At 30.6% G+C, this 14,160-nt stretch overlaps 1 protein-coding gene across 1 annotated transcript in view; it reads right to left on the bottom strand.

Annotated features, from left to right (window-relative positions):
* The window catches only part of LOC108689870 (glutamate-gated chloride channel), a gene marked incomplete at its 5' end in the record, with an annotated part of 315,742 nt that overhangs the window by 111,860 nt on the left and 189,722 nt on the right, over positions 1–14,160 (bottom strand). Inside the window, one exon of the mRNA XM_018196823.1 lies at positions 7,016–7,066. Coding sequence (XP_018052312.1) covers positions 7,016–7,066 — 51 coding nt within the window. The remainder of the gene's footprint in view (positions 1–7,015; positions 7,067–14,160) is intronic.

Below are 14,160 nucleotides of genomic sequence, written 5' to 3'. Positions count from 1 at the left end.
CCCCAAAAAAACACGTTAAATTCGGAAGAATGATAAAAAGAGATTTATTCAAAGTATGCTCCATTGCTAGTTACACATTTTTCCCATCTTTCCGACAATTTGTGGATACCACGCCAGTAAAAATCTTCCCCTTTTGCCGCAAACTATTCATCGAGCCATTTTTTCACATCTTCGTACGAACCAAAGGGCTGCACAGCAAGTGCGTGACCCATCGATGCAAACAAGTGATAATCGAAAGGAACCAAGTCTGGTGAGTAAGCCGCATGGGATAGAACTTCCCAGCTGAGTACTTCCAACGTGTCCCGAATTGGTTTATGTGATGGAGCATTGTCATGGAGAAAAATGACATTGTGTTGCCTTTTTTGGTATTCTGGTCATTTTTTAAGCAGCGAACGGTTCAAATCGATCAATTGTTGTTGGTATTAACCGTTTCGCCAGGCTTTAATAACTCATAATAGACCACATCCTTCTGGTCCCACCAAATACGGAGCATCGTCTTCCTGCCAAAGCGATTCGGTCTTGCAGTCGATGTGAATGGTTCGCCTAGGTGTACCCTGATTTTTTGCGCTTGGGATTCTCAAAAAAAATTCACTTTTCATCCCCAGTAACGATACGATGCAAGAATGATTTTCTTCTGTATCATTCGAGCAAAATTTCACATGTGTTTTTGCGCCTCTCCATCTGTCTCTCGTTCAATTCATGTGACACCCATCGGCCGACTTTTTGAATCTTTCCGATCTCTCGTAGGCGATTGGAAACAGCTTGTTGACTAACGCTCAATTGCTCTGCGAGTTGTTTTTGTGTTTGTGAATCATCTTCATCCAGCAATGCTCGCAATTCCACGTCTTCGTATTTTTTGGGCGGTTTTCCGTGTTCCTTGTCTGTAACATCGAAATCTCCAATTTTGAAACGCTGAAATCATCGTTCACACGTTTTTTGCGATGGAGCATGTTCACCATAAGCTTTTCCAAGTAATTGATATGATTCCGCAGCAGTTTTCCTCAAATGAAAACAAAAAATTAATGCTGTCCGCGAATGTTCCTTATTTGGTACAAATTTCGTCATATTAAACACAGCAACACAATACTATGCAAATACTTTTCAATCAAATCACTTTGCGCGTTTGACATTTGTTGATGGTACAATAAAATGGCGTATAATGTTAAATCTTTGTACTTCACACTGCATTGGTGCGCCACCTGTTTCTCAAATCGTCATTTCATACTTGTACACCTGGTAAAACATTAATACATTTGCAAACAAAAAAACGTAAAAAACTACGATAAAACGTGACATGTTTGCAATTCTTTGAAAAAGGAGAGGGAATTATCCCCTTTTTGATTCTAGAAGTATTACCATATGTCACAATTTACGTGGATGCAATCAATCTTGCGATATCCGCTTTTACGAACGGTTCAAGAATGTAATTCGTCAAAGAGAACAGCGCATCGTACGAAGCGAAGAAGGTACTGTAGTAACATGTAAGTTTCAACGCTCTATATAGTAAAAATAGAAAAAACATGTGTTCAAACATTACATATGTACACAGCATGGAGCATCGCGCGATGCGTTTACTTAGCAGACGTTACGACTTGATGGTTACGGGCTACAAGTTTTTGGAAATTAGAAACAACGTTGGTCCACCAATTATGAGGAGATCGCCTTGAGAGATCATCGCGGAAACTGTCGTTGTCTCTCGAAATATGGAAGGGCGTTTACAAGCAACGATGGAATATTTACAAGATGTTTTGAAATACAAAGACAATTTTATAAGCATTGGGCTGCTAACCAAGTTTGCATGTTGAACGATGTTACACTCATACGTCTCGATTCTTCATTCGTACGCATGATAACCGAAACGATAGATGTATTAATGTAATATTGAATGATTAGCTAGACTAGTAGATACGGTCGATATCAAGTATACGCGATTCTCCAATATTGTTCTCCGAGAACGCTATACGCGATAGCAATATATTCGACAAGCATCATCTTGTCGATTGTGAGTTATTAAATTTTTAAAGTTTTTAATACGTATGAAAAACAATAATGTAATAAAATGTGAATAAAGACTTTTTCGTTCACATCACTATATATGTATTGTCTTTACTTCGCATCCATTATATCCTATGCCTCGACGCACTCTCACACTTAGTTTATATAAACACCTGCTAGCGCTTCTCTCAACATGCCTAGAATTCTACATAGTTTGTCAATACTTATAATATAAAGTGTTTAATACAACAGCTATCTGTAACTAATATCCTCGACAGCTTTACCATAGCGAAAGATGCTTCTCAACGTTAGTTTTTGTCAGGTCTCGTTTGCGTGAGGTTTGTTTTTTTTTATGCGAGTGATTTTTTATAAAACGTGCAAAAGTAATCTACCATTTAGCTTTAATGGTGAAATATTTTTGCATGTGTACGTGATTAAGTAAAGTGTGTGATAATTTTGTGATTAAGTGAAGCGATAATTTGTGATTTTTAGAAAAAGTTTTGTTGATAATTTTTGGGCAACAATTTACTACCAAAAATGAGCAATCTGAGGGAAGTACTAGAGATTCGATATGTGTCCTGTTGAAGGAATAAGTAATTTTTTCTTTTATGCATGCTACATTTTTTATTCGTGAAATTTTTATTTATGAAGTATTTCGTAAAATTTCTATATTAACTACTGCCATATTTTTAAATTGAGTCCGATTTAATTGATGAGAAGTAATGTCAATTGCAAATTCAATAAATAAATAAATTTATAAAATCAATATTAATTAAATGATCCAAATAATTAAAAACAAATAATTAAAAACATCAATTGACGGATATTTGCAAAACTTCTTTTCTCTCCCAAGTAACATTAGAAAAAAAATTACATTTGAAATACGCATTTGATATAAATAAATATTTCATATTTAGAAAATGAAACCAATGAAATTCCGAATTATAATAGGAGAGAAAGGGGAAGTATAAAAGAAATTGAAGTTAGCAAGTAAGCTGTAAATATCTGTCAATTGATATTTTTAATGTTATTTGTTTGGATCATTTAATTAATATTGATTTTATTTATAAATTTATCGAATTTGCAATTGATATTATTTCTCATCAATTAAATTGGACTCAATTTAAGAATACAGTAGTAATTAATATAATAATAGAAATTTTACGAAACTTTGTAATGATTTGTTGAAATGTTGACTCGTTCGGCACTAAAAAAATCAAATATATAAAGATTATACATTTTTTAGAACACACATCCGTGTACAACGTTTCATTCAGGTAACAAATGTGTGATCTTTATATTTGATTTTAACATTTATACTTTTTAATATGACAACAAAGCTTCAGTGCAATGCTTCATGTTTCGCGATGATAAACAATGCTACATCTTTATCAATTTGCGAGTGACTTAAGGATTATGGACATGTGAGCTAATTATACTTGTATCATTCTTGCTGAAGAGGACTCTAAAGAGAGTTCAAAATAAAGAAAACATCAATCTAATATCTGATTATTGTTCACTAAATAATTGCGCTGTTTATCGTTACTGACTCTCATTAACCTACTACATTTATCTTTTTGTATTGAGTAAAGAAATAAAGGTCTGAATTGAGCGGTAATAAAGTTTATAAAAAGTAATTTACTAAAAAAATGTTAATATGAAAACAAAATAATTTAAAAATTTGATGTGTTAGTATGAAAACAAAGTAATTTAAAAACTTGATGTGATAAGTCATACGTTTCAGAACTTACAGGTTCTTCTTCAGCGGTTCATAAAAAATGGTACATGGTAATTAATTGTAACACTTGCGCTCATCAGTATTAAACGAATAAGTGTAAGATGCTCCTGTTTTCTCAGTTTACACAATTTACATAGAAACAGGAGGATCAATTCCTTGCGACAATACCACACTATGTCTCGCGGACCTTAAGATTATCCATTTATATTACGAGTATCATTTTTTATGAAGAAGGATCGCTGAAGAAGGATCTGTAAGTTCCGAAACGTATGACTTATCACATCAAATTTTTAAATTATTTTTCATACTAATATTTTATGCGACTGAATTACTTTTTATCTTACTTATTTTATTATCGCTCGATTCAGACCTTCATTTCTTTACACTTTGCTTTGCAAAAAACGAGCGAAATTTAATTATTTTTGGATTGATTTATATATTTTTATATTGTACACTATTATTTATATATATTTTTTATTTATAATATTTGTCATCTTACAGAAAGCTGCGGCAGCGGCGGCGGTTCGCGGCGGCGGTGCCCCAATGATACGTGACGCATGGTGGCACGTATCATTAGTATTTGATGTTCATATAAACACCAATGTCTTTGACCAAGTCGCGCTCGTGACGTCATACCCGCGCCTACAAGTATCCCCCGTGCCCGCCCCCACCCCCTTCGCTTTTCTAGATCTAGAATTTTTATAGTATTGTTACTGTTAGGTTAAGTCTCTGGCAATGCAATTGATGATTTTGCTACTTACATAATGCGTAAAAGGTGGAACAATCTAATATATAATAAAATTGTAAACAATCTCTCCTATCATTTATATTTTCTAAAAATAACTTATTAATAACTTATTATTAATAAAAAATAATAGACCAATTATAGAATTATTGATAAAACAACTTATATTTCAATCTGTAAAATTTAAAATGAAACTTATGTACATATAAATCATTAACTAGACTGATTGAGACGTTCAGAAAATGCAACTTAAGATTTTTGATTAGTTTATGTTAATATATTTATGGCCAGTATTTAGATTTAATAAGGAATTGAAAACAAGACTAATCAGAGGAATAGAAGACGCTGAAAAAAATTCACCAAATAAAGAAAATAATTCACTAAATCACCAAAAAACTTTAGAAATCATCACTAAATTATAGTGAAAAAATCATCAAAAACGGCAACACTAATTGAGCTACTCCTCCAGAAAGCTCCCTTTATATAAACTCTGTTGGGAGGAAAGGATATTGGAGGGAGAGAAATAAGAAGGAGAAGAGCGGTCTTTCATATTTGAACATTATAGTCTATGTCTCTATTTATTAAGAGTACATTCTCGAGTAACTACACTAAAAATAAGGCCTTTTTTAGATTTTTTTTTTTAAGGAAAATAACTATAAGACATACCATACGTTTCTAATTTTTCACATATTTATTAATACACATGTCAATATATGAAAAAAAATTTTATAGTAATATTTTTATTTCAAAATTCCAAGAATTAGTTGAGAGTAAAGTTGAAAAAATGAGATGATCAAACGGTTGATATTTCGAGAATCAATAGCTAGAAAACAAAATTTTTTCTTAAAATTTATTTGCGTGGTTATCGTGTAAACCGGAATCATTGAAAAATATTGAAAAATTTGCGAGTTGACAAGTGTTTTTAGAAAGTGCTACAAAAAAACTTTTTTTTTCGCTCAAAAAAGTTTTATTTTAAGTGAAACCGATTATTCTGATTTACAAGATAACTAGTCAATTTACGAATACAACGCCCCAAGAATTTAAAAAAAAAATCGGTCGTTAGTTTCAAAATTGTGTCATTCGCCAAAAGAATGTTTCGAGAAAAACGCGTTTAAAGTTTTTGTTACAAATTTTTTAAAAATAAAGCAATAATTAAACTATTTACTATTAATCAGCGATTTCTGGTCCATAAAGTAAGCTTTCAACTTTCTGAAACATTTGGCTGTAAAAAAAAGAACTTTTGACTGTAATATTGTTAATTCTTCAAATTTTTTTCTGAAATTTTGAAAACAAAAAACAAATAGACTTTTGGCTATGGTTAATTCTTATGGTTAATTCTATTATCGTTAATTCTTCGAATTTCTTTCTAAAATTTTGACGATGTATTCTTGAAATGTTATATAATCAAAATATGCAATTAAAAAAAATCGATTTTTTGAAAATTTTACACGAGAATGTATCCTTAAGTTATTTGAATATTTTTAAAATATTTTTAGAATCTCTCTGTATTTATTTGGAAAATATGATATAGCTATATTTGTTGTAGCTATATTCATTTCATCAAATAGTATTTGGTATCCTAACTCAATGCTGTATTCTGCCAATGATTGTAACATATTTCAATCTGACATCCTATTGATATTCCTTCATAAAAGTCCGCTTTTCATTTCCCTTTCCTCGCGGCGAAAAATGTCTCGATCCAAATTTCCCTCGATTTTCCAACCCGCCATTTTATCGTTACCATTTCTACGTTGTCATTGCATCTTTCTCAATGAAATCTTTCCCTCGCCAATCATCGCATAGTTATGGAGCGTGGTTATGGAGTGAATCAATCAAAGCACTGATAACTATAGCCAATCAAAACATCTCCCAGTCATTATCTCATTACCCCCTCCCATCATCCCTTCCTCAACAATTAGTTAGGACGTGCTATTTTCCCAGATGGACCTCGACTAGATCACGCCCCTGGCACTAAGGATGGAAAGGGCTTGTTTTGACACTTCATAGCTGGCATGCTTTTATATTTTCTTATATAACATATTGTTGATATAAGAAGATATGGAGGTATAAAGAATATATGATAATAAAATTAAACATCTATGTTATTATATGAGTATATTTGTATATATATATATGAGATATAATTGCGATTCATTTGGTGCTACAAATACTTCTTATTTCTTTGTCCTAATCAATCAAATATTTCAAATGATTTGTAGCGCTAAGTGAACTGCAGCCTTTGTCTTGCATCTGTAGGTTTGTAGGACGCGGTTAAGACCTTGCACGTACATTGTTCTCTTTTTTCTTCTTATATTTTTTTCTGTAATAAATTTCTAATTCGTTATTATATATGTCAAATCATATACATGTGTTATAGTCCGAATGATTCTTTTTATATAATCATATTTTTTTCAGATTTTTTTCCTGCTATTATATTTTTGATGAAGCAATAAAGAAAATTTGAAAATTCGTATTTTTTGTGAAAGTTAAGAACGTACGAAGTCATGACCGCGAACTTATGCAATGGGGGGTCTTACCAAGGGGCTGGCCAATATAATTCCTATCCTGCTGAGCACTGCTGGAAGCCGCTGCAACATCACAGACACCAAACAAAGAAACTTACTCACCAACTTTTCCATCAACCAAAATCCTTACTATTCATGTTTATAACAGAAATAGATAAATATGAAGAGAAAAGAGAGTGAAAAAGAAAAGAGAAAAAGCAAGAAAAAGAGCAAAAACCTTATAAGCGCATAATATTCATGGAATGTTATAAAATATAATTGAAAAATAAAATGATATTGTAATATTCCAAGAATACTGTATATTTTTTAATATTATAAGAATATTCTGTTGGTATTATGTATTCATTTCATATATCCTTAATGTTTCTTTAATATTCGCGAAATATCGTGAAATATATTAAATAATTATTATTATTAATATTAAAATAATTATTAATATTAATTATTATTATTATACAATGACATTGACAATAAATGATTAAACTCTATAGAGGCAGAAAGGCTATACTGAGTAGAAAAGTTCTGTAATTTTCGCATTAGTTAACGAGTTATTAATTTGAAGATAGCCAAATTCGTTCTGTACCGCCAAATGCAAGTGAGATAGAACCGCTCAGCAAGGCGTGCGTTTGCCATCGTTAAGCACGTGGAACGTTATTAGGAGCGTTGACAAATCCGCTAGCTATTGAGAGAAATTACATAAAATTATATTAATCAGGATAAATATTTATTTATTTTGATTAATTAAATCATGCCATTTCAATGTAACGATTTTTATATGAGATAATTATAATTCGTAAAGACTCTTTAATCTAATCACAAAGAAAATAGGTAAAATAGGGCAATAGGAATTATGCGCGGTAATTGTTGCGCAAAACAATGTGAATATAACACAAAAGTTTTTATTGTTGTTATTAAATAACCCGGTGTTTTGGTTCATTTTTGAGCAATTATAAATTAATTTTATACAATAATTACAATACAAATTAATTCTCCAGTGAAACTATCTTACGGAAACTTTAATATTGAAAATAACTCTAACGACAATCCAAATTGTATTCGAATTTTATAGGACAAAATTATTAAAAAACCGAATGAATTTTTATATCACAATAAGAAAGAAGCAGCAACGAGGATTCACCATGTCGCAAATGATTATGTTCTATTAATTTAGTCAAAAACTAATTTTTGACTCATCAGCGAATCAGTGTCAAAATTGTTTAAATAGTGAAATAACTTTTAAATTTAATTGTAATTAAGAACAATTTAATATCGATTGTAATAAAAGTTATTTCACTGAGTGATCACTGATTTAAACAATTTTGATACTGATTCGCTGACGACATGGTGAATCTTCGTTGTGAGCTTCTTTCTTATTGTGATATAAATTCGTTTGATTTTTTAATAATTTTGTCCTATAAAATTTAAACACAATTTGGATTGTTATTGGAGTCATTCTTCAATATTAAAGTTTCCGTAAATATGTAAAGGTAGCTCATTGAAATAAATCAGTTTATATTGTAATTAATTAAAATTAATTTGTCTCTGAAGATGGTTAAAAAGTGAACCAAAACATGTAAGCGAGTTATTTAATAAAGACTTTTGTATTGTATCCACATTGTTTGTTTTGTGCAACAATTACCGCGCCTGACTCTATTTTCCCTATACCAATTTTCTTTTTATATAAGATATTTGAATGATAGATTTTTTTTATGCACTGTACAACTATACAGGGTGTTTGGAAATTAGTGATAAGTTTTTCGCACAGTAAAATAGTAATAAAATAGACTAAATCGAGAAGAAAAATCCTCTACCATTTTACAATTATCGCAATGATTAACGATGTATTAACTTAAGAAAATAGTCAAATTCACCTAGCCCAAATGCAAGGATAATACCCGTTCCGCGCGGCGGACGTGCGCCTCACGCAGGGCGAGTATATTCTGTCGCGCGCTTGCATTTGGCGATGGGCTAGGTGAATTGGCCATTTTCTTAATTAGTTAATACATCATTAACCATTGCGATAATTGTAAAATGATAAAGAATTTTGTTTCTCAGTTTAGTCTAGTCTACTACATGTGCGAAAAACTTATCACTAATTTCTGAACACCCTGTATAGTTGTACAGTGCATAAGAAAATCTATCATTCAAATGTCTCATATAAAAAGTATAGCGAGTGTCCAAAATAAAGCGTTACAAATTTTTATCTTGGAAACACGGTATTATTGAGAAAAATTGTTTAAACAAAAGTTGCAGTGTAAAAAGATATATTTACTAGTCTTATTAGTTTGACTTTGGATCGCCAAGGTCAGGTCAAGGTCAAATTGATTTTTAAAAATAGAATACTCTACTTTTGATTACAGAATCTAATAGTCAATATCAAGAGCTTTCCAAAACACTGTATATAATAAAATTATTTTTTTATTGTCTTTTCAAGTTATAATGCTTAAAAGTTACAGTGCCACGAGCATTAACATTATCCAAGGTATCCGACCGACGGCTAAAACCTCTTGAATGTTGTTTAGAATCATATCTTGGATAACATTTGTCAAGCTCAAGGCCATTGGAGATTATTCCTCTTATTTTCATTTTTGTATTAAAAATTCATTTTTACGTAAAAATGAAAATGGTACAACCTTCATTGGTCTTGATCTTGACAAATGTTATCTAAAACATGATCCTGAGCAACATTCAGAGGTTTTAATTGTTAGTCGGAAAATCTTGCATAATGCTAATGTCAGTGGTACTGTAACTTTCAAGCCTATAACTTGAAAAATATTTAAAAAATAACTACTTTAGTATTTTGAAAAGTTTTTGACACCAACTATTAAATTTTGGCATCAAAAATAGGATATTCCATTAAAAAAAATTGATATGACCTTGATTTGATCTTAGCAATGCCCAAAGTCAAATTGATAAAATTAGTAAATAGATCTTTTTAAGCCTTACAACTTTTGTCTGAAACATTTTTCTTATATATAAAACTTATATTTTCCGAATTATTCAGAGGTACCGACCTTTTTCTTCCATCCTGTATAAATATATTGGATATTCAAAACAAAGCGTTATTAAATTTTTATTTCAGAAATATGCCATTATTTTCTCCTATATGACATATTATGGTACATATAATTATATATACATATAATTTGTGATCAGTTTATATATAATTGAATAGATTTATTAATTTATATATGAATATATATAACGGGAGAAAAGTTACATGCATAATTATATGCAATTACTGTATGAAAAATGTTTCACTAAGTAACATAGGAAATGTATGAATATAATTCAATTTTTTGTATATAATAATTTTATATGTAACATTTTTCGTATATAAGTTCTTATATGTATATAATTATATATAAAGAGTAGGACTTTCGATTTATACAATATTGTTGCAATATTACTGCAATATTGTTGCAATATTACTGCAATATTGTTGGAATATTATTGTGATCATATCTATTGATTACATATCCATATAGCACAGAAACTTGTAACACTGCAGAAATGTTACAATATTGCAGATTGCGCTATAATATTGTTGCAACGACAGGTATTAGATATTAGAAATTGTAGGTATTAGAAATTGTATTATATATTACGGTGCAAGATTTTACAAATCATTGTTACAGGGACATTAGAAAATATTATAGCTTTTGAGTAATGAATTTAGCTTATTAGTTACGCGTCGCATTTTGCCGTGCAGCAAGTGTTTCCGCGTCCAGCGTACGCGAGCCATTAGGAAATATAGTGTTCGTTGAAATATTTGTTTGAAATCTTGTGCATGACTAAATTTTTAAAACTTTATAATCAACTCTCATGATTTTTTGGAAATTTGGATTTAAAAAATTTTTTGAATATTGCAAAAAAAAAAATTGAATGCGTGGAGTTTCTTATTATTTCCATTTCACTAGTTAAGAATATGTATAAAATAGGTGTATCTGCAGTGTATAAAGTGTAAAATATGTGAAAAAGTGTAAAATGTATAATATGTTTAAAAATGTAAAATATAATATATATGTTTACATTTGTAAAATTAAAAAATACGTATATAAAATTTGCAATTAAATATGAAATATAATATAAATGTATTGATTAGTTCTTTTTTTGAATTTTTATTTATATCATCAATTATATTTCAAATTATAATAATATAAAAATAGTAATAATAAAAGAATTATTTTGCAAATATATGCGCTGCAACATTGTTGCGATTACATTATAATGCAATCTTGCTAAAGGTGAACATTTGCCATTTTTAATTGTATTCTTGTAGCCCTTGTCGAGACATTTTCAGAATATTTACTTTTATTTTTTGCGACAAATCATTCCCAAGATATGAAATAGGAAGGAAGACTAAGGACTTTCACTCAGTCTAGCGAGTCTTCAAAACATAGATCGATTTTGTCTTTTGAGTTAAGTTTTGATTCTCGATACTTGCAGCGCTTGTGAATTTTGTGGTCTGCGCATAATGAATGCGTAGAAAAAAGTGTCACGAACATAACTTAACTTCTCCGTGAAGGCGATTTTGCCTGTATATTGGCTACTGAGGCTGTGTTCTAAATTTACTATCAGTGCTGAAAATGCTACAGTTTACGTCAAGTGCACTTTAGATTTTCAGTACAGGCAGTCAATTTTGGAATATAGCCTTTGGAGTCTCCTTAGGCAATTTTGGAGCCTTTAGAGGCCTTGGGTTAAAGAAAAACACATAATCAGAAAGGAACTCAATTTCTTTCCCATATTCTTTCCTACGTCCTAATATCCTGTTTTGCAACTGGACACTTCTGCATATTATTAATCTCACTAGTGCAATATAAATTCGACAAGTGGTGTCACTAATAGTGTAATAGCGGTGAAAAAAATTTCATTAAAATTTCACCGAAATTTTATTGTGAAAATAAATAACTAACGCATACTAATTAGGAGATCACTTTAAAATCTGCAAATTTTGTTGATATTTAAGAAACGATATTTCCGCTTCCGGAGATTGCAGGACAATTTTTTTGAGTTTTAAAGAGTGAAACTTCTACTTTAAAACAGTTCATACGATATTTATCGTCCTATCAAATGGTCTTTTTCGCAAAGATCAGAAACAGCTCGAGTTAAAATTCTAAACATTTCATGATTTTGCAACTTTTCACGAGCAAGTACGAACAGGCTGAAAAATCTCATTACATACATTTTAAAGTTTGGAACTTTTTCTTTAAAATGAGACTTCGACCATTACTCTAACATGCTTAGAAACTGAGTTATTAGGTTCCAAAGGGAATCGTACATTTTGCAAGATTTTGGGTAATTACTGCTGACATTCGTGATACCCGATGTGCATCATGGATTGCTCAATCGGAATTTGCACATCCTGTGTGTGTGTGTGTGTGTTTGTGTGTGTGTGTGTGTGTGTGTGTGTGTGTGTGTGTGTGTGTGTGTGTGTGTGTGCGCGTGTATGTTTTCGCACACATCTCATGGATCTCGGATATAACCGCTTGAAAGGTCACAATTTCCGAAGAACCTCCGGAGGATGTATTGGTGTCTCCGGAATTGAAAGTAAGCGTCTTCCTCGCTGTCATCCTCGGTATTCTGATTAGACAAACCTCCAAAATACACTCGCGTCATGCTCGTAGAATATTCACTCGCGCGCTAGTGGATCATGGACGACTCTCGAAAGAATAATTTTGATTTTTTAAAAACGAGAAAGTTGTTACAAAATAAACATGTAACTAATACAGAGAAAATCTGAACAGTATGTGACAACTCAACGCGTGTTAAAAACATCAATTTCTTTTACAGTTTAAGCTCTCTTTTTCAAAACTGTCAGATCGTCTCTTGTTTAACACGTGATCATGGAAACAAAACTTTTAGTCAGTAACATCTATCCGGTGGAAGAGAATTAAAACTATCAATCGTAATAATATACATTATATCAGGGTTACCACTGACTTGGAAAACCGGAAATAGTTAGGGGAAAATATAAAAGAGACTGGAATTTTGAACTTTGCTCTAAATTTTCTTAAATTGCTCCTATTCTAAATAATTCTTATAATTTTTAAAATATTACATCTGACGTTTATAGCCAAATACGTTAAAAACTCATGTACTTTAACCTATTTAAAAAAAATAATTAAAATTTATATTTTATTCAGTAATTTTATTTGATCGCTCTTTTTCGTCAAAATTATGTTCTTTTTTCCAATATTTATTTTTTGTTGACTTGAATTTGCCTCGAAAATTTTATTATGCTACTAAACTTTTTTTGCATTTTTAATAATATATATAAACTGGTTTTCTTTTACAATCCTTAATTCTAAATGTCAAAATTTTTTACGTGCAATGATTGTTTGAAAAGTTTTGAGCCTCAACATGAATGGTATTACTTGTCAAAACCATTCTGATATTATAATCATACATGCAAAATACCTGTGAAAATTGTAGCTATTTTGGACGCTCTTGTTGTTCGAGAGTTAGTTGTATCAGTTGATGTCAGTGTTTTCGTTTGATAAGAATGTGCTCTGAGTTTAACTTTGAGCTTAGGAAACAGGAAAAAGTCGTTCGGGATCAGATTTGGTGAATACGGTAGGTAGTTAATTATTTGGAACTGCAATTCGTAAATTTTTGTTATGGCGATTGTCGATATTCGATTTTTTCCATTTTTACAAAAACTAACATCGACTGGCACAAATGACTATCAAATAACAACTAAGCGTCCAAAATAATTATAATTTTCACAGATATCTTGCAAAATGTACGATTGTAGTACCAGAATGATTTTGATGAATAACGCCATCTTCATGTTGAGGTTCAAAATTTTTCAAATGACCCTTGTATTTTATAAATGTTAAAATTTTTATATATTTTATATTAGTCATAAAAATTTCTCATTTTTACCTGGAAAACTTGGAAAAATCAGAGAATTTTAAAATTCGCGTATTTTCTGTGGCAACTCTGTATATATATTTTAAATCAATTTATCTCAAAAATATGACTGCGCGACGATTATTTTTGAACTTTCACAATCAATCTAAAATATTAGTAATCCCTCTAAAATTTAATTAAAAGTATCTTAATACCTCTAAAGAACTCATTACGAAAAATGTTATCTCAACTGGGATATATTTCTGAAAAAACTTCATGTAAAAATACATATACGAATTACT

The sequence above is a fragment of the Atta colombica genome, unplaced genomic scaffold (assembly GCF_001594045.1).
Source record: "Atta colombica isolate Treedump-2 unplaced genomic scaffold, Acol1.0 scaffold28, whole genome shotgun sequence".
Taxonomy (NCBI): Eukaryota; Metazoa; Arthropoda; class Insecta; order Hymenoptera; family Formicidae; genus Atta; species Atta colombica.
The sequence above is the reverse complement of the archived record's forward strand: the minus strand, read 5'-3'. Positions and strand labels throughout refer to the sequence as shown.